Source organism: Pagrus pagrus (genome assembly GCF_965226575.1).
Source record: "Pagrus pagrus genome assembly, chromosome: 6".
NCBI classification, from domain to species: Eukaryota; Metazoa; Chordata; class Actinopteri; order Spariformes; family Sparidae; genus Pagrus; species Pagrus pagrus.
In genome coordinates, this window is record NC_140190.1 from 23,903,323 (window position 1) to 23,929,331 (window position 26,009).

General features: G+C 39.7%; 2 protein-coding genes across 3 annotated transcripts; both read right to left on the minus strand.

The window, feature by feature from the left end:
- Window positions 1-435: 435 nt before the first annotated feature.
- LOC311258107 (uncharacterized protein) lies at window positions 436-16,378 on the minus strand (the record flags this gene model as incomplete). Its single annotated transcript, XM_084354155.1, has 14 exons — window positions 436-1,352; window positions 1,656-1,756; window positions 2,948-3,119; window positions 3,226-3,378; window positions 3,489-3,684; window positions 5,428-5,476; window positions 5,737-6,333; window positions 13,390-13,564; window positions 14,049-14,149; window positions 14,314-14,485; window positions 14,582-14,734; window positions 14,846-15,041; window positions 15,653-15,701; window positions 15,907-16,378. The coding sequence occupies 14 exons, from the start codon at window positions 16,376-16,378 to the stop codon at window positions 1,158-1,160; spliced, it is 2,781 nt and encodes a 926-aa protein (XP_084210281.1). The 3' UTR covers window positions 436-1,157.
- Window positions 16,379-19,557: 3,179 nt separating this feature from the next.
- Window positions 19,558-25,218, minus strand: ifi44g (interferon induced protein 44g). 2 transcript variants are annotated; one of them, XM_084355529.1, is made up of 8 exons: window positions 25,019-25,218; window positions 23,976-24,154; window positions 23,210-23,267; window positions 22,875-23,070; window positions 22,049-22,195; window positions 21,477-21,648; window positions 20,983-21,083; window positions 19,558-19,980 (listed from the first exon to the last, which is right to left on the minus strand). In XM_084355529.1, exons 1-8 carry the CDS (start codon window positions 25,051-25,053, stop codon window positions 19,792-19,794), a joined length of 1,077 nt encoding a protein of 358 aa, XP_084211655.1. In that variant the 5' UTR covers window positions 25,054-25,218; the 3' UTR covers window positions 19,558-19,791. The 2 variants fall into 2 exon arrangements, with proteins under 2 accessions (XP_084211655.1, XP_084211654.1); XM_084355528.1 differs by having other exon boundaries at window positions 22,049-22,201; window positions 25,019-25,217.
- Between the last annotated feature and the right edge of the window lie 791 nt (window positions 25,219-26,009).

Consider the following 26,009-nt stretch of genomic DNA (forward strand, 5'->3'; position numbering starts at 1 on the left):
AGGACGTTTCACCTCTCATCCAAGAGGCTTCTTCAGTTCTAACTAACTGGAGGGGAGTTGCAGGCTTTTACACTCTATGTGGGAGTGTCCTTAAAGAGTTGTTAAGGACATGTGTGAGCTCTGAGTTTCAGAGTCCTTAGGGCCACCCACAGCCGGCCTAAGTTTAACAGCCTGCAACTCCCCTCTAGTTAGTTAGAACTGAAGAAGCCTCTTGGATGAGGAGTGAAACATCTTCAAGAAACTGAAACACGTCTAGTTGCCTACGATACAGCACTGAGAACCTTCATCAACATGATTTAGGAGTTATCAATAAAGGCAAGAGTTTCTAAATGCTCCACCACATCTGGTCTGGTCAACAAGAGCTTTTATTGTTATTGAGTGTATTTATAACCAGAAGGTAAAGTTAAATGTACAGAACCTGCAACACAGAAATAATAAAGATTACCTGCCAATACAACCATCTGACCACCTGCAAAGTTGTTTTCCTGACAAACACTGTAGGGACACCGACTCAAAACACCAAAACCCAAAGTGGATGTAGAAGTGTAAAGTGAGAATACAATTTGGATTAAACCCAAATGATCTATTTCAATTATCCATAACTTATCATTTTGTCACACATGTACCATGTGAGCACAGAGCAGTCATAACTTGTAAAACGCTGACACAACACCTAACATTACATTAAAACTGAGAACAAAATGAGAGTCTTTTTAGAGGACTAGGACTCAGATTATTGGATTTATCCTATTTGGCACCACCAAGGTTAAAAAATCAGGATTCTTCTTGGTTCACAAATCAGTGAGCTCTGACAAACTTCTCTGAATCTGCTCACTGTGACTGTCAAGTCAATCACATGAAACAAACAATAAAAGGATAATGGTGAAAAACTTCATAATGTCAAAAGAAAAAAAATGAAAGAAAATTAAATATTTCGCAGTGAAGGAACACAATCAAAACGAGAACAACTCACTGAAGCCAGAAATTAGAAGTGCAGCTAGGTCTAGGACATACTAGAGGCACTACATCTCCCAGCATTCCAAGGGGTGCTTGGAAAAGACTGAGGAAGAGCAGCAGTGCTGGTAAATGGATGGATCATTTTGAGGGACATTTCATTACAGATGTTCAGGTTATCATATCTGCTGAACAAATGCTTATCAGTTTTTGACTTCAATGTTGCTGAATTGGTCGCTGATCTCATCGAAGTAATTATCAGTGAAGCGAAGCATCTGCTTGACGGCGCTAAGCAGCAGGATGTCGCAGTTTGGGTCCAACTCCAACTCCTCACTGTAGTTCTTCACAGGAACAACACAGGACAGAGACACACCGAGCCGAGTGCTGACCTCCTGCATCTGGATCACAAAAAAATCAGATGAGGGTATAGTTTATTTTTTTCCAAAGATTACAGAAAATTGTGCAGACTTTTGTAAAATCACAGCTAAATTTGCTTTGATTTGTCCTTTCAACTCTGGAATAAACGATGCCCATCCTGCACCAGTCAAGAACTGGAATCTATCTAAATTAAATGACACACACTAATGGACAGACTTTGACTGGCTTGTCAGTTAAACGTATCAATTGAGGCCTAAAAACACACTACAAACCTCAAATAAAACAAATCTTATAGCATTTTTTCTTCTGTATAAAATCCTCACCATTTCCTTGATGTAGTCACTCTTATAAACGTTTCTCACGTCCTCTTTCACCAAAAGGCAGGCTTCATCTACTTTAGTGAGCAGGACCAGCTGAGGAATCCCTGAAAACACCAGAGAGAAAGAACATTTCCAAAATGCTGGAGATTTTTAGGTATCAGCCTGTCAAAATATTATGGGGGCTCTTCTAAACTAAAAATAAAAATCTGTTGCAATTTAAATGCTGTTTAATCGCAATCTAAAAACTATATGTTTCTTTTTATAACTTTTCTTGAAACAATAACTTTTTAAGGGAAATCTATGTATCTAAAATCAATCTCTTGTTTACTGATTCACTATTGCCTATATAACAAACACTAGAACCAATGGCCTGATCCCAATGTCCCCCTAAAGCCTTAAGCCCTCACAGACTAGGCTGACATCAGGTGGTTAGTGTTTGAATGAGAGTCTGGAAGGGGTTGAAATGGTATAAGAGGGAATAGGACAGCACTTTGTGACGTTTCACTTCAGCTTGTAATTTTGAGACCTATAATTAGATTTTTTTAAAACATATATCCTCATAATTAAAACAAAGACTGGGAGTACATATAAACACAGATGAAAACATATTCAGTCAGAGGTTTCAGGGAAAAAGTTCCATATTGCTTCAAAAGCTTACAGTTTTTTTGTTGTCTAATAAACTAAGTGATCTGCTTAAAAGAGTAGTGTCCTAAGACTTCAGTCTTTGATTTAGAAAATTCTCTATTTGTGAAAAAAAAAAGTTGCATACAGAATAATAAAAGCATCCAGATTATTGTCGTTTTTTTAAAAGTGTTTTCTGGGTTACCCTGGTAACCCATGGTAACCTTATGTTTAATGTTGCTACGTTGTGTTCAACTGTGTGTGATTCCCACAGGCAAAGTCTTCAGAAATGCGAACTTATGGGAAGTGGCCACAAGTGATTAAAATGTCTGTGCGAGAGCCCTCAGTCACTTAAATATTGACAGTGTGATATCCCTAAACCCTTGTGGATTTACCATGAACACGCCTCAAAGTCTGTGAGTGTGGACATTGGAATTGGGCCAATTACACTCAAGTAAGCAGTGAATTGAGCTTTCAGACACTTACTAGTTATCATCATTTTGCATTTTTGGACAACTAATTTTACCATTTATAAAATACAGAGCATCTCTGTGGATTGTTAGCAGAAAGTTGTGTGCGTGCTGTAGCACGCATGTTGTACTATGCTGACATTGAGAAAGCAGACACCCATACTGCTACTTTCTAAGAGTGTGCATGAATGTGTATTAACTGACCCATTAAGTTGACTTTTCTGCGGATAACTTCCAGCTTCTCCTCCAGCTTTGTGGGCATGATGGAGACTTTGCAGGCATCAACAACGTAGGCCACACAGTGGATCTTGTCCTTGAGCACTGGAGACTTACGATAGCCGTGGGCCTCCGAATCCAGAGGAACAGAGGTGTTGAACTGAGTCACATAGTTGAGGGGAAAGACAGAGATAGTTTGAGTTAATTAAAGCCAAATCAATGGCTCATACATTCAATATCCAGCTCCATGTAACAAAAAGCTGTACCTGATATCGGTCTGGCAGATGACCTTTAAGGATGTTGCTGATGTCATCAATATTAAGCCCAGACCCTGTGTTTTCCTCCAGTCCCATGGTATCACATAAGATGATTGGCAGAGGCTTTCCTTCTCGCCCAGCTTTCAAAGAGTAGGAGCGAAACTGTCTCGTACAAAGTGAAGGAATAACAAATCACAAAATGTTGATCGGGCAGGACATACATTTAGAAGTCAGGCACCACAAATGGAAATCATTAACTGTCAGGAACTGACCTGCGTGGTGAGACTGGAGGTGGAGCTGCCAGAGATGGCCTGGCTGGTGACGTGGCCTCTGAATACAGAGTTGATAGAGTTGAAGAAGCTGGACTTTCCAGCTCCAACTGGTCCAATGAACAGAACCCGAATCTGAGACACAGAGCTGACTGTGGGCTTGTAGCTCTTAATACTCTCCATCAGTTCTGTCCTCGTCCTGCAGGAACAAGTAAAGATAAATAACTTTTTCATTTACTGAATAACTTGTTTGTTGGTTTTAGCCTGAAAAAAACTTCAGATGACATGTTTTGGCAAATGTTTGCCATTCAAACATAGTCACTGTATTAACTCTGGAAGCTAAGCAATGCACTGCAGCAGATGGGGTCAGCAGCAAAATCTGTTAAAAAATGTCAACCCAAAAAAATCACTGTGAGTTGTAGTGGACATTATTTCTAGAATATTTTCACCACGATACATTTCTGTCTGACAGATGTTTACAACGTGAAACTGAAAACCTTATATCTCTCTCAAAACAACCACACTCCTTTGATAAAAACAATAATTTTAGGCTTGCAGAATATGTGAGCTGCTGGTGTGCCGCTGCCTCGATCGGTTTGTTGGTGTTACTGTGTGACTAAGGTAAATCTGAGCTAACCCTTTTAAAACCCAAAGGTATACAATAACAAAAAACAAATCGACTAATCGAGGCAGCGATAGATCAGCAGCTCACATATTCTGCAAGCCTAAAATTATTGTTTTTATCAAAGGAGTCTGGTTCTTTGAGAGAGAGTGTAGATGGATATACCAGCTTTAGATCCCTGTCTGACTGCAATATAAAATCATGAAGATGTTCTAATAAAGTGTACACTGATTTAAATTTTTTTAGATATAGGATTATAAATTATGTTTTGCTGTGGCCCCAGTCAGCAATACATTGCTTAGCTTCCTACTCCTGTAGTTCTGCTGCTTTTCTGGGGTCATGCTGACGACCATCTACTGTAGGCAGTACAATACAGCCCAAATTCACAAGCTATCCCTTTAAAATGTCACATGGAACTCTGAAAGCAGGCTTGAAACAATTAGGAATGAGGCTGACTGTAGTTCACAATAGAAACAGGAAGTGACATTGAATTTGGGGCAGTGACTTGGGTTCTGTCCAATCACAGGCAAGGAGTGTTGTCTCACCTTTTCCTTAATCCCAAATTTGTTGTGTTCGATGTGTTTTGACCCTTAGGGCCACAGTAATATACTTCATGTGTGTTCATTATAACATCGTCTTGGTTTACACATTCTGCTGCCTTTTCAGATCATCAATTTGTGTCATACTGTATATGGAAGTATAGTATGGTATTGTATCATATTGGATCGTATCATGTCATATTTGTTGCGGCTTCCAACACAAACCTTTTAGCCGCTGAGAGTATAAGGTTGAGTCCTCAGGTTCGCAGATTTGTGACGCGCTATAGGGGGTTATGATAACAGATGCACTGAGATCCAAATATGCTTTGGTGCATTTATTGTAAAGAAACAGCACAGAGCTATCACAGCGCAGCATAGATGAATGAATAGAAAACAAGACCAACGAATTAAACAGATAAAAAGGGTTTGAATGAATGGATGAGTAGCGGTCAACAAAAATTATGGCTACTATCCAACCCTGACTCTCTCTCTCCTCTGTGTCACCGGTGAGTGCACACCTTTACGCGCACACACACTTCCGCACACACACGCGCCTACTCCCACGTGAACCACCCCCTCTGCAACACACACACACTCAAGCGCACCATGCTCCTCATCTTCAACCTGTATGTCTCTTACAATATTGTATAGTGATCTCTCTTAAAAATTAAATGGCGGCAGGTCTCAATAAGATTACCTGTCTGAGGTCAATAAAATATACTGTACTACAATGAGCATATTAATAGCATTGTGTGCAGGATGGCGGCTCTCTCCAGCTTACTTAGATTCCCAGATTACAGTCCTCCATGGCTTCTCCAGTTCTGTGGTCTCTGTTGAAGAGCAAATACAACTTTTACAGAACAATGATCTCATCAAATTTGATAAATGTATTGCCCATATACATGTATATATACAACTTGTTTTTGTTTACTTTGTGATGGGTTTACATTCACTTTAAATCCTAAATCACCTGTGGGCCAACACAGTGTTGTGAGGTTTAAGGGAAGGAACAAAACTGATCACTAATTGATTTATGACAACAACAAAAACAAAAACAAAACCAACATGTGTTTATTTTTATTGAACTCACCCTCCACTTGATAGACTTCACACTCAGTCAGGTTGAGGTCATCGCCATGCATCTCTGCAGCATTGAAGTTGTAATAATTTCCTGGATTGGTATAGACAACAGGCTGGTTTCCATTGACAAGAACCAAATCTTCTCCAAAATATGGACCAGAGTTAACAAACATTCTCACTGCATACGCATGAGTCGTGACTGGATATTTGAGGAGCTTCTCTTCACTGAAAGTGAAGAGAAAGGCCTGGTCATCATTCACATACTGTCCAGACTGACTGAAAGGTTGTTTGGTGTAACCTCCAAACACAAAACCGGAGGCGTTATAGCCCACAGACACTGTGGGACTGTGGTTGTCACATTGTTGGTGGAAGGCTGCTCCGGTGAAACCATGGATGCTGGCCTTGTACAGCAGCTGGAGTTTGACTCTCCCCAGCTGGGAGCAGATTGTTCTCTGCTGGCTCTTGGTCAGCCAGGGGTTCATAGTGACGGTTGGTCCGTTGAAGTGTGTGAAGGATGCTGAATGAACCTTAGATCTCCCCAGCTGGGAGCCTTTTGTTCTCTGCTGTCTTCTGGTTAGGTTGGGGTTCATAGTGGACAGATAGTTTTCTAGTGTGTAAAGGATGCTGAGAAACCCTTTGCTGTTTACTCACTTTGGAGTCTGAAATACAAAAAGATGTAAACAGATTCATTAAAAGTACAGGATATAATGTAGGTTGTGTGTCTTTATTTCAGTCAGTTCCCAACATCTCCTAAACCGTAGCACTCAGTACTTAGTAAATGTTTTTAAAACAAGATTATACATTAAGTGTCCGTTTTAATTATACATTAAAACGGACACTTATTCACCACCATCAGCAGCATCACCTCCCTCCATGCTCACTGCATGTCTGGAGGAGATAAGGGCGTGGATGAGACATAATTTTCTCCAGCTGAACAGTTCGAAAACTGAAGCCATCCTCATTGGTTCCCCTCATCAGATTTGAAACTCCTCGATAACCTGCATTACTTTCTCTGGCAAGGACATCCCTCTATCATCAACAGTTACTAACCTTGGTGTCAGGTTTTGACCCCCAGCTGACCTTTGAGGTGATCAATCACCTCTGCAAAATATCATTTTTCCACCTAAGGAATATAGGCAGACTTCGTCCCACACTCACCTTAAGAGATGCAGAGAAGCTCGTCCACGCCTTTGTCTCCTCCAGACTCGATTACTGTAACTCACTTCTCAGCGGGATTCCCAGCAAGAGCATACAGAAATTACAACACATTCAAAACAGCGCTGCTAGAATCCTGCTGAGAGTACGCAAATATGAGCACATCACACCCATTCTCCACTCACTACACTGGCTACCCATCTCCGCTTGGATTGACTACAAAGTCTCCCTCCTCACATTCCAGTGCATCCATGGAAATGCCCCCCAGCACCTCAAAGAACTCCTCACCCCCCAGACCTCAGCACGCTCACTCCGCTCCACCAACAGCTACAGACTTCTCCCCCCCAAGGACTAAGTGCCGCACACTGGGAGATCGAGCCTTCTGCTCCTCTGCTCCTCGACTGTGGAACACCCTCCCAGAACACCTGAGGGTTCCACAGTCGATTGATTGTTTTAAAAAGGGCCTTAAAACGTACCTTTTTAAAAAATCTTTTAAACTGTAATCTTGCTTGTGTTACTTTGATAACTGCTTTTAACTCTTGTTTTAACTTCTTTTTCTTTTTTGTTGCTGTTGTAGCACTTTGAGATTTTTTGTTAAATAAAAAGTGCGTTACAAATAAAATTTATTATTATTATTTATTCACATGGGAGGTATTACAAACTCTATATTTAATGAAACATTCAAAAAGCTGTCTTATTTTAAACACTGGAACACTGGATACTTTTACTGAATTTCCATGACAAAAAGAAACTATTTTATCTCAATGGGACCACCGAAAACTAATTATCGTAACATTAAGTAAAATTAGGTTTACATTTGAAATGTATGGTGTCTCTCTAAAACAAAAACACACCAGACAGGCACACTTAGATACAGTAGCGCCGAGATTGAAAAGTGGCCAAAGGTATGTCGATTGCTGCTCAGCAGCATAAACCACCTGCTCAGCGGCATATACCGATCCTTAGACTCTTATACCGTTCCTCAAAGTGGTATGCCGCTGTTATGCCGCTGCTGTGCCGCTGATATTCCACCGACACATGAGGGTGATGATGTGCCGCTAGAGACTGTTATGCTTCTGAAAGACTTTTGGATGGGTACCGGCCCCTGATGGATATGCAAATATAATGCCACTGGGCTGGTTTTATGACAAGTACTGCCGTAAATGTATAAATTTACTTTACTTTTTTGAGAATTCTAACTTAACACATTGCCGTAAATAAAGGAACGTAGGCTATGTGTTTCTTTTGGATGTTATGTTGGTGGGATGTAGGCATATAGACAGTATTTACATGTGGGATTCTTGCGATATGATAGCAAAGTAATATGTCTAAATTTGTGCCTATAAACTACTTAACTACTTAGCTAACATGGCTACTGTTAGCCCAGCCACCGTAGCCAGTCTGACTAATCGATAGCAGAAACTTTGAGCCAACCAACTAAACAATACTTACTGACAGGTTTCCTTTATTAGGAGAACACAATAATACATTACTTGATATAAAATCTACTTCGCCGAACATTAACCATTGTGGCATATTATGTATCTTGTTCACTGTACATTGAGATATTTTCCAACTATTGTCAATCTGTGTGTGTGTGTGTGTGTGTGTGTGTGTGTGTCCAACAGTCTTTCAGAAGCATAACAGTCTCTAGCGGCACATACCGTCATGTGTCGGTGGAATATCAGCGGCATAACAGCGGCATACCACTCCGAGGAACGGTATAAGAATCTAAGGATCGGTATATGCCGCTGAGCAGGTGGTGTATGCCACTGAGCAGCAATCGACATACCTTTAGCCACTTTTCGATCTCTGCGCCGGTGCTAACTACTCATTACCCAGTAATCAGTATGTCATGGGTCAGTGTCTTTTGCCAGCCATAATTGGTATTTATCCTTAAAAAGCCATGTATTATTGAAGCTGCACTTCCATGTCATTCTGTCGGCATTGTCCGTTTGCTAGCAGAAGCAACTCCAGGCTAGTGGGTGGGCCCGCAGTTCCTATGTGCTTGCACGCTGCATGCCCAGTAACTCAGACTGAGCCAGATTGAATAAACTTTACACAGCACCAAAATATCATGACCCCCGTGGCAATTTACATTTTATTACGACACATCGATTTTGTTTGGATTAGTTGATAAAACTTTAAATATATATCCATGACTTTTCCAAAACTTCTGAAAAAATATTATTTTCCATAACTTTTCCAGGGCCTGGAAATTGCATTTTAAAATTCCATGACTTTTCCAGGTTTTTCATGACCGTAAGAACCCTGATCTTTGCACTATTGCAAAAATCGTATTAATTTTTTAATATGTACGTATTTACGTGGTCTCCATTGGTTTAAATCAGTGAACAGTTCATCGTTCTTGTATCTATTCCTATCAAGGTTCAAATAAAGACAACAAAACACATGGGGTGATCAACACTCTCCAGTTAAGGGGGTAGACTGTAGACTGTAATCCGGAGTATAGTATACTCAAAGTTTAGAACTAAGATACACAGTAAACTGTAAACATAAACTTACAGTAACCTGTAACAGTAACCTGTAGCCTAAACATAAACTTACAGTAACCTGTAACAGTAACCTGTAGCCTAAACATAAACTCACAGTAACCTGAAGTAACGGGAGGCAACCGCCATTCCGACATAACACCATTCCGACATTAGGCCCTAATTGTCGGAATGGCAACACTTAAACCTTTAAACATCCCATCATTCCGACATTTCTTGCCTCCTAAGGTCGGAATGGTGGTATTTATTTCTTTTTTAAATGTCTTGCCATTCCGACACATCTTTTAAAAGGGTTAGGGTTAGGGTTATGGGTTGCGGATTATGGTGAAACTTTGTCAGAATGCCGGGACGTTCGCATGTCGGAATAGTGGTATGTCGGAATGGTGACATGTTGGAATGGCGGTATGTCAGACTTTTGGGATGTCGGAATTTTGGTATGTCCGAATGCCAGCATGTAACCCAGTGTAGGCCTAACTGTAAACACGACCTTAAACAAAGTTAGAATTCTGCCAAACCTTTAGTCACCAAATCCAATAAAGCCTTCAAAGGTCACTGGCAAAGTAGAAAATCTTCATATAAATCGCTGAATCTTTTTTATCCTTACCTACGTCTCCTGTATATAGTTAAGGAAGGAGCCCACGGTTAACGTGTGTAGGCAAAAATGACAGGATGTCTGCCAAACAGGTCTGCCAAATGGCACACCTGACAGAAACGAAACCGGCGTTGCCTTCAAAATAAAAGTGAAGATGGTCTCTGAATACAGCAACATACTGTGTATTCTGAATGCTGTGAAAATCCTTCGTTTTCAGTGGCGGTTCCTCATATGGGCAATATGGGCAGCCGCCCAGGGCGGCATTAGTGGAGAGGCGGCTTGAGCGCCCGCAAAAAAAACAACAAGCGAGAGGACAGTCGTCCACAGTAACCGGCTCTGTAGCAGCCGCCTCTGGGCTTATCTCGTCATCTCGGCGGATCGAACCGTACCGGCTGCCTTAAATAAGTTTGCGTTGATTTCATCCGGTTTTGTATTGCTCATTTAAACGTCAAGTCAATGGTGTCATGTTGCCATGTGGGGAGTGGGCAGCTGGGCGCCCTCTATTTTGTAAAGGTGCGTCTGCTGCTGAGAAAGTCACAGAGGCTGTGGAGGAGGGGGGAGGGGGAGGGGATAGGTTCACCTCTGGACCTCAGCTCTCCTGCTGGTGTGGGGAGCGGTGAAGCAGGGGATTCATCTAATAGTGCACAACTAATGCAATTAGTAGGCTAAAGTCAGTCACATCACGAATTCCTTCCAAATAAAGAACATTTCAGTCATAATCATATTGTGACTATTAGTTTAATAAAAAAGTTATTTTATGCATGAGTGGTTTTTTTTGACGAACATATACAGAGCTCTTGATACATAGTTTGCAAATGCTAACATGAGCTTTAGATGTACTTTAAAGCCATTTATTAAGTATTATCCATCAAAGTAATACATTACAGGTGAATTACTTTTATATATAACACTTGAAAAAATGCATCAGCTTAATTTGAGCAGCCTAAGTTGTTTGTTTAGTCACTTATTAACTTAACATGATATAAATACTTTGGAATGCTCCTCTATTCCTCCTCGGATGTTCTTAGTTTCATCTCTCCATTTACTGAAATGTGCAAAAAAAGTCTTATTTTAAACATTGGATGTCCTGTATTTTATCAACCATGGCAGATTCAGATAGAACTATAAATATTTACAAAACAAAAAACAAGAACAAAAGGTTTGCCACACCTTGATAGATTGCTTGTAGAGGCAGAACAACATTTCCTCTCAAACTGACAGAACATTTTTTTTAACATCTTAGCACTGGTTGCCAACTTCTTATAGAATCATATTAATCATATTTTTAATAATGAATAACTGACATCTGATTAAATCAGTTAGTTCAGGTTAAAGTAAAAGGGGTGATTCAGGCCTGCCAGCTTTAAGGGTGGGGTAGGCCCTTGATTAGTAAGGAGTCCAAGTTTAGTTTGTTGCAGAAAAATACACCTGAACTAAGTCACAACTGTGTCATTCCTTCAGTCTCAAAAATCAATGAAGCCTTACAAATCCCATTGGTTAACTTTACATTAGAGTATGACAAAATCTGAAATCCTTTAATATTATCATCCTTACCTCCTTCTTATCCAGATAGTTCAAGGATGTGACCAGCTTTAATTGTGGTTACTGTATGTTCAATGTTCGAGTTGCATGCAAACCTGTGTTGTATATTGAACAATAAATCAGTCTGAACCTTGAACCTTCCAACCCATGACTTCTCACTACGCCAGACCACACCTGTCTTTGAACCCGGCCTTCATTTTGATCTTAACTACACACTTGTAAACATTTGCGACTGTATTCTGCACGTATGGTAAGATATTGTGCTGAGAAAAATCTGTCCACAGACACCTGGCAAAATACTCAAAATCCTGCCACAAAATAATCAGGTTCCTGCTACAAAAAGGACCAAATTTTGCCATGACACACAGACTCACAATCTGAAAACATTATCAGCAGATGCTGTTCCAACTGGTAAAAATCACTCATGTTTAAAGAGTGCTTTCTGGCCCACCAGATGTTTCTTTTTTTTTTTTTTTTACTGAAATACAGAACTGTTTGAAGTTACAGTGGTTGCTATAAATCATGTTTCTAAAGCAAAGTGATCCATGTCACATGACTGTCACCGAGTTGGAAGAGAGAATATTATAGATTACACAATTATATATAACAGAGGATATTCCCCTGGAGAGCTAACTGCATTAAGACCTGAGGCAGCTGTATGAAATTTGTTGCACTTTACACTTAAATAGCCTTGATAAGGATGCCATTGTAAACACAATCGAGAAGTGTTAGGTTTGTGTCTTTTTTTATTTAGTTGATTTCAGCAACAAATGTAAACTTTAAATTAATTCATATCAAAAGTTATTTAAAAAAGGTATATCCTCTCTCTGGAAAAAGGCAGGCTATCTGTGCAAAACTGTTATGACAGTTGCAGATCACTTGGAAACTTCATTCCTACCATAAGAGAACATTTTAAGTACCAGATAACTGGTGAATGCAGCAGGTGCTTTGAATCCACTGGTAGGAGTCACTAAAGAATAACTGGTGATACCATTGGATCTAGCATGAGATCCAACGTCCTTGATACAAAGCAGAGATCACGCTTAACAGTAAAATATGCCTTCAAAATAAAAGTGAAGATGGTCTCTGAATACAGCAATTTACTGTGTTTTCTGGATGCTGTAAAAATCATCATCATACCTCTCTGGACACAAATTAAGACTTAATGCGGCATTGCAGATAAGCTCTGGTAAACTGCTCTGATTTTGCTGTCTGTGATTGTGATTGAAACAAAGAACAAAAGGGTTATGATGCAAAACGTTTATGATATCATCATGCAGGACAGAGTAATATCAGATAATGTGTTTGCTAGTCAAACTTTTCAACTTGTGATTAAAAGTCCAACTAAATGAGCCAACAAGGTCCATTAAATTGCATTCTTTGGTCTGATAATTGAAAAATAAAATACCTTAACCCCCTTAACCCCCTAAATGATTTATTACTGAATCTGGGAGAAAATCACAGAGAAACACAGTTAAAAAGAGAAGTCTTGAGCCAACTGGAGGTGCAGCTCGGGTCTAGGATTCATAGTGTTGTAACAGTAAACACAGGGCTACAATGGGTGACCAGGCAATGCCTCAAAACGTTTTAAATACTGTAACAACCATTAATATGGATGCTTTCATTATTCTCTATATTTTTTGAATTTCTATTTAAATCACTCAGTTCATTAGGCCTAAACAATAAAAACAAAGTAAAAAGCTTAGGAAACAATATGAAACTTTTTCCCTAAAACGTTCTATTTGTGTTCCACATCACAAAGTGCAATCCCATTACAATTATAGGCTACCATTTTGGGCAACTCTTTCTCTCTCAAGCAATATTATTTTTACCAGCCAACCCTAACATAGCAGGCCAGAACTGGCCCTGCGGTCGTTGAGCTCATCGAAGTAATCATCAGCGAAGCGAAGCATCTGCTTGACGGCGTTGAGCAGTAGGATGTCGCAGTTTGGGTCCAACTCCAACTCCTCGCTGTAGTTCCTTACTGGAACAACACAGGACAGAGGCACACCGAGTCGAGTGCTGACCTCCTGCATCTGGATCAAAAAAGGCTCAGATGAGGGTTGTTTACTATTTTCTTAAGACGCCAGAGAATTGTGCCAACTTTTGTAAATTGCAGCTAAATTTTGTCTTTTCGTAAAGGTAGATGGTTATACTGGTAGTGTTTGTTTTGATTGTGGCTCCCCATTACTAACTAATATTTCTGACCCATTATAGACAACTAACTTTTAAAGAAATTCATATGATTTATATATAAGAAATATATTGGTTTTATAACCTGCCATCTCAATCGTGCATTTGTACACAAGTATTACAATACATGTGAGCCATTAAGATATGATCTCCCATATAACTTCAGGTATTTAAGTTTTTAATGTGGCACCATGCTGTGAAGGACTCAAGAGAAAATGAAGCCAATCCTACACCAGGCAAGTCATTTGAAACTATCTGAATAAAATAACTACAAACCTACAGTATAACAAATCCTATAGCATTTTTTCTTTAAAATAAAATTCTCACCATTTGCTTAATGTAGTAACTCTTATAAACGTTTCTCACATCCTCTGTCACTAAAGGACAAGCTTCGTCTATTTTAGTGAGCAGGACCAGCTGAGGAATCCCTGAAAACACCAGAGCAGAAAGAAGATTTTTATGTTGTAGATGTTGGTATCAGGCTGTCAACATATTGTTGTTGCTCTTCTAAAATACTGTACTTTAAGTGTTAACTCATAATGAATGTGCATGTACGTCTTCAGTATAATAAGTGGGACTAGACTTTACCGACCCATTAAGTTGACCTTTTGGCGGACAGCGTCCAGCTTCTTCTCCAGCTCCTCTGACATGATGGAGACTTTGGAGCCATCAACAACGAAGGCCACACAGTGGATCTTGTCCTTGGGTGCTGGAGACTTGCGATAGCCGTGGGCCTCAGAATGCAGCGGAGCAGAGGGGTTGAACTGAGTCACACAGTTGAGGGGAAAGACAAAGACATTTAAAACAACATCAATGGCTCTTACATTCAATATCATGCTCAATGTAACAAAAAGCTGTACCTGATAAAGGTCTGGCAGATGACCTTTAAGGATGTTGCTGATGTCTTCTATATTGAGCCCCGCACCTGTGCTCTCCTCCAGTCCCATGGTATCACACAAGATGATTGGCAGAGGCTTTCCTTCTCGCCCAGCTTTCAAAGAGTAGGAGCGAAACTGTCTCGTACAAAGTGAAGGAGTAGCCAACTCACAAAATGGTGACAGGGCAGGACATACATTTTGAAGTCAATCAATACAAACAGAAATCATTAACTGTCAGGAACTGACCTGTGTGGTGAGGCTGGTGGTGGAGCTGCCAGAGATGGCCTTGCTGGTGACGTGGCCTCTGAACACAGAGTTAATGGAGTTGAAGAAGCTGGACTTTCCAGCTCCAACTGGTCCAATAAGCAGAATGCGAACCTGAGACACAGAGCTGACTGTGGGCTTATAGCTCTTAATACTCTCCATCAGCGTATCCCTCGTCCTGCATAAGAGGACAGAGCTGATGAATAACTTTTATTTTTCTAGGAGAAGGGTGAGTGTTGTTTTTCGGCTGGTTCTTAAAGATGTTTTTTGTGCGCAGCCAGTTGACCTCTGTGATAGTAGCAGTCTTTGTTCTCGGTAAAGGAATGATGATTATGATGAGTCTTTCATAATCTAAAATAACTGGTATAGCATGCCCAGCCGAGCATAGCAGTATTGCATGTCATGGTATAGTATAGTACAGTATAGTATAGAATAGTATGGTATAGTACAGTACAGTACAATACCGTAACGCACCACACCTCACCGTGTAGCACAGTACAGCACAGCACAATACAGTATAGTACAGTACAGTAAAGTCCAGTACAGTTTTGTATCTTATAGCACAGTACAGTACAGTACAGTGTGTGTAGTATAGTATAGTGCATATACCATATCATAGCACAGCATGTTATAGTATAGTATAGAACATAGCTTATAAAATAGTATAATATAATGGTCTCTCTCTTGAAAATGAGAGGGCAGGTCTTAATAAGATTAAGATAATGATGATGATTATAATGTAGCATGTTCATAGTATTGTGTGCAGGATGGTGACTCTCTCCATCTTACTCAGATTCCCAGATTACAGTCCTCCATGGCTTCTCCAGTTCTGTGGTCTCTGTTGAAGAGCAAATACAACTTTTACAAATCAATGATCTCATCAAATTTGATAAACATTTAACCCGCCTACACAACCTTGTTTTGTCTCTTTGTGATAAGTTTACATTTATTCCAAACTTAGGGTCAAAGAGACTAAACAAAAATTATATACTTTTAGATTTGCTACAACAAAAACAAAATCTGTTTATTTTTATTGAACTCACCCTCCACTTGATAGACTTCACACTCAGTCAGATTGAGGTCGTTGCCATGCATCTCTGCTGCACTGAAGTTGTAATAACTTCCTGGATTGTTATAGACTACAGGCTGGTTTCCATTGACAAGAACCAATGCTTCTCCAAAATATGGACCTGAGTTACTATACATTTTCACTGCATATGTGGGAACAGTGACCGGATATTTGAGGAGTTTTTCTCCACTGAAAGTAAAAAGAAAGGCCTGGTCATCATACGTGTACCCTCCAGACTGATTGAAAGGTTGTTTGGTGTAACCTCCAAACACAAAACCGGAGACGTTATAGCCCACAGACACTGTGGGACTGCGGTTGTCACATCGTTGGTGGAAGGCTGCTCCGGTGAAACCATGGATGCTGGCCTTGTACAGCAGCTGGAGTTTGACTCTCCCCAGCTGGGAGCAGATTGTTCTCTGCTGGCTCTTGGTCAGCCTGGGGTTCATAGTGACAGTTGGTCCGCTGAAGTGTGTGAAGGATGCTGAATGAACCTTAGATGTCTATTTACACAAAGACACACAGATACAAAAAATCATCATGTATCTATCATCATGGTCACACCTCGTGTTCAAGGTTGTTTGTAAAGTCATAAAAGTGACTCTCCTTATCGTCCTGAACAAACAATCCTGATTCAAGAACACAAGAAATATTTATTACCATATTCATTCATTATCAGGTCAGACTTTATTATCAGGTCAAGAGGTACGAGCACACCTTACAGAGAGGAACTGATCATGAATTAGTTTACCTGACACTTTATGGAAACGTGGTAAAAATCTTGAATTTAAAAATTGAAGAAAATACTCTAAGATGGTGTGGTAAATGAAACTGATTTTACCCTGTACTCTAGACATCAGATTTAAAAACTGGGCAACATCCCAGATAGAAAAATTGTTGTGGCCCAGATCTGCCCAACAAGAGAAACAATCATCTGGCCCACAGGGCTTGGGCGGTCCACACTTGTTTCCCAGATCTGAGCCACAAGCAGGCCATACCATGTCCTGTGTCAGCCAAGAGAGAACTGAATAAACCAGAACTAGAAATGTCATTTTTTCACTGTATCAAAGTTTAAAACCCCTATTTCTAAAATGTTTTAAATGCTACAATACCCTTTTCACTTGAATCAAATATTCAGTCTTGAAGAACAGAATATATAGAATAAAGTTGTAATTTAATTTACTTTGGATTGCTCCTCTATTCCTCCTCAGATGTATCTTAGTTTCATCTCTCCATTTACTGAAATTGATTTGATTGCTTGTAGAGGCAGAACAATATTTCTCAAACTGACAAAACATTTTTTTTTAACATCTTTGCATTGGTTGCCAACTTCTTATAGAATCATATTAAAATCCTACAAATTTCTAATAATGAATTACTTGTGTGGCTGACATGTGATTAAATCAGACTTTTTAGGGTTAAAGTAAAAAGGGTGATTCAGGCATGCCAACTTTAAGGGTTGGGTAGGCCCTTGATTAGTAGGGCGTCCAAGTTTAGTTTGTTGCAGAAAAATACACCTGAACTAGGTCACAACTGTGCCATTCCTTCAGTCTCAAAAATCAACGAAGCCTTACAAATCCCATTGGTTAACTTTACATTAGAGCATGAAAACATCTGAAATCCTTTAATATTATCATCCTTACCTCCTTCTTATCCAGATAGTTCAAGGATGTGACCAGCTTTAATTGTGGTTACTGTATGTCCGATGTTCGAGTTGCATGAAGGAGTTACAAACTTTGATTTCATCATGCAACCCTGTGTTGTATATTGAACAATAAATCAATCTGAACCTTGCTCTCTGGCAGATCTGCCAGAGAGCAAGGTTCAGACTAAAATGCAGACTAAAATGGTTTTGCCTTCAAAATAAAATGTACATTTGTCTCTGAATAAAGCAATTTGCTGTGTTCTGAACATGATATAAGTAGAGACCAGGTTCGGATTCCAACCCATGACTTCTCACTACGCCAGACCACACCTGTCTTTGAACCCGGCCTTCATTTTGATCTTAACTACACACTTGTAAATATTCGTGACTCTATTCTGCACAGTTGGCAAGCTATTGTGCTGAGAAAAATCTGTCCACAGACACCTGGCAAAATACTCAATACTCAATCAAATACTAAATCCTGCTACAAAATAATCAGGTTCCTGCTACAAAAAGGACCACATTTTGCCATGACACACAGGCTCACAATCTGAAAACATTATCAGCAGACGCTGTTCCAACCGGTAAAAATCACTCGTTTAAAGAGTGCTTTCAGTGAAACTCTAGCTGAAAACAAATGTATCTTTAGTTCAATTACTTGTTATGCCACTGGACCAAGCACTTAACTACTTGGCACACACAATTACTTGTTTCCACTAAAGTACTCTGTTTAGTTTCCTTTGAACCAGTGTGTAATGCATGGTAACTACCTAAACGTGAGATCTGTTTTGTGTTTCCACCACAGACAGTACTCCTAAATGTAGTGCAGTTGTGCACAAGGGCATTGGGAGTAACACCTTTCACTTTTCTAGCAGCTGGGAAACAACAGCTGCTGTTTTTATTAACTGACACACTGTGACCTTAACTGTACATTACTGCCCAGTTGACAACATATACAAATTCCTTACCTTGTCTCTTTTCTGCACGCTCTCTTGCTTGACCACACACTCCCTGTGCACTGCACACATGTGGTTGTAACAAGGAAACAAGCTTGAGAAAAGGCTGCAGGCAGCAAGACAGGTGTTTGGGAAATCTTGCATCTGTGCGCAGATGATGGGATGACTGTGATTGTACCGACTGACCAATCAGTGGTCTGCAGTGTTTAACTCCACCTTCAAGTATCTCAGTGTGCTAGGTAACTACACAGAAGGGTAATGAAAAAACAGGACTGCCCAAAGCATTGTTTTTTTTGGTACCATCTCATTATAAATTCACTTAACTGAACCTGACTACTTGGTGGAAACCAAGGGTTGTCTAACGTGGAGTCCATGGGCCACAATTTTTCCGCCATAAGGTTCGTTTTGGCCCACCAGGTGTTTCTATTTGTTTAATTTTTTTTACTGAAATACAGAACTGTTTGAAGTTACAGTGGTTGCTATAAATCATGTTTCTAAAGCAAAGTGATCCATGTCACATGACCGTCACTGAGTTGGAAGAGAGAATATTATAGATTATACAACTGTATATAACAGGATATTCCCCTGGAGAGCTAACTGCATTAAGACCTGAGGCAGCTGTATGAGTATGAAATTTGTTGCACTTTACACTTAAATAGCCTTGATAGAGGATGCCATTGTAAACACATTATCGATAAGTATTAGGTTTGTGTCTTTATTTATTTAGTTGATTTCAGCAAAATATGTAAACTTTAAATTAAATCATATCAAAAGTTATTTAAAAAAGGTATATCCTCTCTTTGGAAAAAGGCAGGCTATCTGTGCAAAACTGTTATATGACAGTTGCAGATCACTTGGAAACTTCATTCCTACCATAAGAGAACATTTTAAGTACCAGATAACTGGTGAATGCAGCAGGTGTTTTGAATCCACTGGTACGAGTCACTCAAGAATAACCGTGGTGATACCATTGGTTCTAGCATGAGATCCAATGTCCTTGATACAAAGCAGAGATCACGCTTAACAGTAAAATATGACAGATTTTTTATATTTTATAGTTTTGTCCATTAAAATTTAGTAAAAAAGACATGAAATAGTAAAATTTTGCATGGTTTAAATGCAAAAGCTTTTTAAAAAATGCATGAAATCCACTGTGATTAGCATTAAAATTGCCACTAGGGGTCAGTGAAGTCAGATATGTTCAATTCCTACACATAAGGGCTTGCTCTTGAGCTGTTGACATTGTGTTATAACTGATTATTCAAATGCATTCGTCTTCATATTGTGGTGTATTGTCCTGGAAATACAGGTCAGCATACTGCAGGATGTGGTCGACTGCACTGAGCAGAAGCACGTCAGTGCTCACATCCAGGTCCAACTCTGACGAGTAGTTCTTCACTGGGATGATGTAGGAGGTGGACATACCCAACATAGCTCCAGCTTTACCCATCTGCAAACACACCCAGACACGTGTGACTTTAATATTTTCACATCATCAATGTTCAGTTTCTGCAGCTGGTTGAAAACAAGGCCATGGCAAATTGGGTGACATAGACACTAAGGTTGCCACAGTGATGAAATTATCCCACCGACTAATAAGTTTGTGACAACACCGATAATACCCGGTCCACTGGGCTTTTTACAGGAAAAGATGCTCTCCAAAAAATCTCCTATATTCTCTCAGTTTCAAAATGATCCAGACAGGAGGGAATCTGATAGCTCAGAGTTTCTAATTTTTGGAAATGTAAGCATAACAAAATCCTAAAATAATGTGCAGACACGTTCTGTTCAGACAGTTACATTTACTGTGATTTGTTTTGACCTTACCACCCCTTTCCACACATGTAATGTAGGCAAACTCTTAAAGGATAACTACCGTTTTTTACAACCTGGACCTTATTTCTAGCAAAATATATGGTCATTTACTCACCCAGATAACTTTGGTGTCATTTGGAGTTGTTCGGACGAAATTAGATCCAGCGTGGCGCCAATATATCCATATAATGCGAGTGACGGGGCATCGACACACAGCCTCTATATAATGCATTATCTACCACGAAACTACCCCGGATGTTGACAATAGACGAGCCCGGACTCAGAGGGGAATAGCACTAACGTATCATAACAAAATATTGGTGAAATGAACTAGTTTCGTGGCAGATAATGCTCATAAAGGCTGCGCTTCGGTGCCCCGTCACTCGCATTATATGGATATATCGGCGCTCCACTGGATCTAATTTCGTCCGAACAACTTCAAATGACACCAAAGTTATCTGGGTGAGTAAATGATCATATATTTTGCTAGAAATAAGGTCCAGGTTGTAAAAAATGGTAGTTATCCTTTAAAGCAATTCTGAAGTAAGATGGGTGATTTTGAGTCTCATTCTCAGGTCGTCAAATACCTTAAATACATGAACATTTCTCAAACAGCGTATTGTTTATTTAAACCTACCATGTCCTGAATGATGCGGCTCTTGTAAACCTGGGTGACATCTTTGGCTGTTTCTGGACAAATTTGGTCTATGTGGGTCAGCAGAGCCACCTGGTGAACACCTAATGGACAGAATGTGATATATATTATTAAGGTTTCAGCACAATAATCACAGAAACAGCATTTAATTGTTACATTCTAGATTGATTCTAGATAAATTACTGACAATTAAGATATATTTCAGAAGATGTACTGTATAACAAAAGTGTCAAACCCCACACCATTCTGCACATCAGTCCAACAAAAACTAGTAGTTGTCAGTGAAATCTTTGATGCAATACCAGTTAAATGTCAAAACAATTCAAACAAAAATCACAGTCATACACTGACAGAAGAACAGCTGTTCCACTTTGTTTTCACTTAAAACACAAAAATGCCACTGATGTGGGAGGAACAATATGTGTCTGTGTGTGAAAATATTTGTGTGTGCAGCTGCCTGTTTGTCCTTTTCTTACCCAAGTCACTGATGTGCTCTCTGAGCTGCTGGAAGGTGGTGCTGAGGCCTTTGGGGTAGCACGCGATTTTAGAGGCGTTCACCACAAAGGCCACACAGTGGATCTTTTCTTTCAGGCTTGGCCTCTTCACATAGCCCACAGTCTCAGACCTCACCGGTTGATCTGGGCTAAACTGGAGGGGAAAAATGACAAATCGTTTTCAAAAAACAACTCACATTACATTCTAGCATTTTATAATTAGCACTAAACACAAGGTACAGCTGCGCTGAATTGGAAAAATTTAAAACTTGACCTAATGATGGTGCTAGATGACAAGTCAGAGGATCACCAAAGTTCTTACAATTATAAGCATGAATGTTTTTACTGAATTTCATGCTAATCCACCCATAGCAGTCGAGACATTTCTCTCACAACCACAAATCTTAACCTCACAGTGGAGCTAGAGGAAAAGTCAGAGGCTCACAAAATCATTAGGACTCATCCTCTGAGAACCAGAATTTTGTGCCAGTTCATTAAGTAGTTGTTGAGATGTCTGACGCAAACAACTAATCAACAATATTGATCCTGCTTACCTTGTGTCCCTCAGGTACATGTCCTCTAATGACGGACAGGGCGTCATGGAGGGTCAATCCGGTCATCTCTCCATCCCCCAGGCCCATAACATCACACAGCACCAGTCTGTTAGGATCCTCTCCTTTCTGACCACGAATGTTGAAGGACTGCAGCTGACACAGACAGAAAGAAAGTTAACTGGGTGGAATCCTAAAGCATGAGAACAGCCTCCCTACTGATTGAGGGCTTATGCCTCCACTGTCCTGTACTGTAACAAACTTGAAACATCTTTGTTCAGTGTCTTGTCTGTATCCAAATTTTAATCTTTGTTAATTTTGTTGTATTTCAGTTGTCAACTTTAAACAATCTTGGAAAGCATCGGGTGTTGTCTGACAACAAGTTAGCCTACTGATGAAATTGCCAGTGTTTTTGGGGCTTCTGGTGCAGCCAGTTGATATCTTGATAACAGATATCCAAACAAAGACTTCCCCTTTAATGTGCCAGTTATTGTTTACAGACCAGTTAGAAATGTTGGCTATAGTCTGACTCTGATTCAGCTAATACTGTGTATCTGCATAAAAATAGAGATACATTTTTAACAACGAAAATAATAATAATAATAACAATAACAATAATAATAATGATAATAATATAAGCCACATGGACAGACTTTGACAATGTAATAAAGCACTGGGAAAAAGAAAACAGCCTCTGGGTGTTTTTCCTTTTTTGCGTTTATTGATAAGACACCATCCTGAATCTAATAGGGAGTCACTGCCTTGCTCAAACAAAGACAACCAGCAATGAATTTCAGCTCTCAATTACATATTAGTGCTCCACTTATACCTTCTTGGTGAAGCTGGTGGAGGAGGAGCCCACCATGGCCCGGTTGGTGACTCGTCCATTAAACACCGACTGGACTGAACTGATGAAGCTGGACTTCCCAGAACCGACTGGGCCCAAGAGGAGAACCCGAGCCTGAGTCACCTCTTTACTGCTTGGCCTGTAGGAGCTGACAGTCTTCATCAGGGTCGTCTTTTGTCTTGAGGAGAATTCGAGAAAATTGCTTTGAATAATAATTTAAATAAGCAGAATAAAGGCATGAGGGGAGTATAATAAAATAACTAATAAAAACAATTTTAAAAAGTGCAAGCTTGACCGAATGTCACAGCTCTACTCACTCTTCTGTCCACTCCACGTCTCTCCATTGAGATTCCAACTTTCCAAAAGGTTCAGCTCCTGAAGAGAGTTTAAGAGTTGATGATGTTTAATGAAATACCCAGTGTTTGTTGTGTTTCACCTCCTCTGAAAGGTAAAATTAAGGAAAATACACCTGACTATTAAAGTGCATCCAATTGGATACAATGAAGAAGTCTCGACTTTTAATTATTTTAGCTTCTACGATAAGTTTACACAAGATTAAACATGAATGAAGACACTAAATACAGACACTAGAGACACTTCTGTTCATAATATTGAAGCTTTGTCTTATTGAAGAGACATATTCATTACGAGTATGCAGAGGCATTAAACTAGCCGTCAAATATACTATAAAGTGACACCAGGCTGGTTACCTACCTCACTGTAATAAAAACAAGGGAAGCATAGAGAAAAACAAATACAGGTAATACAGGTAAGTTGAAGTATGCAAATATAAGACGGGAGAGTACAGGGATTACAGTTGTCCAACTTTATTACTGTCACTAGACACTAAGAGGTTTCATCATACTGAGGAGCAGCAGTTCAGGAAAGCTCCCAAGATTATTAGAGGTCAATTTGATGCACATGAAGATCCTTTTCCTTTTCTGCTTTTGGAGCATGTATTAACTGTTTGGAAAACCACAACACAGCATCCAAACATTGGAGAAGAACTGTGACCTTTCTGTAGTGCATATTCAGTGGTACTACCAGACTATTTTTATAGCATGGAACTGTTTAGTAGCTTACCTGGGAATGTAAACGAAGGTTTGTCCTCCTTTTTCACAGTTGAATTGGTGGCTCTAACTTTGCTGAGACTCTTGTTAAAGGCTCTACACAAAGATTCTCTCCTCCCATCTTCGGCGGCTGCTGCAACGCCAAAGGCAGGTTGGGCTGTAGTAGTTAAACCAAATGAAAAGGCTCCGAGGCTGAAGAGAGGAAGTAATCGTATGCACAGTTAAAGCCAAGTTGCAGAAATTAACCGAGTTATAATACTGCATATGTGACCTAATAGTGTGATGTAAAATCGCTGCATTGGTGAGATGGAAAGAGAAACCTGAGTAGGTCTCCTAAACAAGCATCTTGTTTTGAGTTGGGAATGAGACTCAAAAATCAATTTTTCATACAAATACCACCTTTAAGACAAACTGTGACTTTATTGACTTTAAAAAATATTTTTTAAATTGACAAACATCATATGTGTAGTTCATGTCACAGTTCAAGCAGGATCAAAAAACTGATGAAACTGTGTTGTCCATTTAGGTCAGTTTGTAACCAGTTTTATAAGTCATGAAAAAAAAGTTTGATTATTCAGCTTGTTTGGGCATTAAAAAAAGAGTGAAAGGAGATATTTCCCTTCTTATTTAAATTTCTTCCCCAAAACTACATGGTGCACCATTAATTTGATCATTTATATCATTTACATTGTAATGTGCATTGTATAGCTTAGACACGCCCAGCGTCAACAGATGAAAATGAGCAGTGTGTTATATCTGCTGCATTACATTTACTGTTCACTGTCTCTGTGTAAAATGAACCAATAAACGTATAAAGTCTCTGACGCAGTTCAAGTTTAAAAACGACGGAAACTAACGTTAAGTCAACGTCAAGCTAGCTAACTAATGCTAAACATCACCCAGTCTGAAAAGTACACAGAGCTGTTGACAGTCTCCCACACAGTGAATACAATACACAATTACCACAGGTTAGTAATTCACCTGAACTGCCACCCTTTGTGAAACTGAACTCTTGCTAAGTCTACCTGCCAAACTTCACTCTTTGAGAAATATTACCTGGGTTTTGGTGTTTCTCCGGTATCTTTCTGCATGATAACAGCTGCATGAAGACGTAGCGATCAACTACAGCTAAAGGACAAACCGAGAGGATAATAGAAACAGAGGCGGTGTCATTTCTGAGGAAAACAAAATGAAAGTGAAACCTAACGTTGGGACAGAGGAGGCACGGCTAACAGGGCTAACGGCAAATGAGCAGTAGCCTAAATAGTGGTGCGTTCCAATGCAAGCAGGATGTCGGAATTTTTGAGACGATATTCCCGACTTCCGACTCTAAAAGCGTCCCAGTCGGTTTTGATGTAACGTCCTTGGTCCCAGTGCATCTGCTCGGAAAAACGTGAATTTGAGTGGCAGGTCTGCGAACTTCACAAGTGACTACAGCAGCTGATTTAACAGTTAAGGGCACTTCAAACAATACAGGAGGAGTCGGCTTCTAACGCATACTCTCAAAGACCTCTGTTGAGCACAAAACAACTGAATAGAAGTGAAAATGACAACTACAAAGTTGGACTTACTGTAAGTTTCACAAAACAAACACTACATAAAGTAAAAAATGATTTAAAAAGTCATGTGTGTTCGGAGAACGTTTTGTTCCGAGTGCAATGGAACGCACCATAAGCACAGGTAAGCAGCAATTAAATACAGGTGGTGTTTCAGTAGCACCTAGCCTGCTGTTCTCCAACTAGCAAACATGATGGTTTTGTGTAACTTATGTTGAGTGAAGTATCGATTTAAATAATCATTTAAAAATTATTAGATACTGATTGGCATGATTAACCAAATGTAGGCTTAAATGACACCTGGACATGTTTGTAAAAGCGGCCACAGTGCGATGGACGAAGTGCGATAAATGGTGAGTACCATGCATTCAAATCCCACAGTGAGGATTCTACCTTTTTAAAACTTTAAAATTGTCTCTCTCTTTTTTTTTCTTAAAAAACAACAACCTTTTATTGAAAAGAGAGCAAGTAAACCAAACCGTAGCACATAA

Excerpts from the sequence above, each read along its gene's own strand:
- ifi44g (XM_084355528.1), bottom strand. The coding sequence starts at position 25,053 with ATGCAGAAAGATACCGGAGAAACACCAAAACCCAG. Across the intron at positions 24,155-25,018 it reads GGAGAAACACCAAAACCCAG|CCTCGGAGCCTTTTCATTTG; the intron begins GTAATATTTCTC and ends TCCTCTCTTCAG. Across the intron at positions 23,268-23,975 it reads ACCTTCGTTTACATTCCCAG|GAGCTGAACCTTTTGGAAAG; the intron begins GTAAGCTACTAA and ends AACTCTCTTCAG.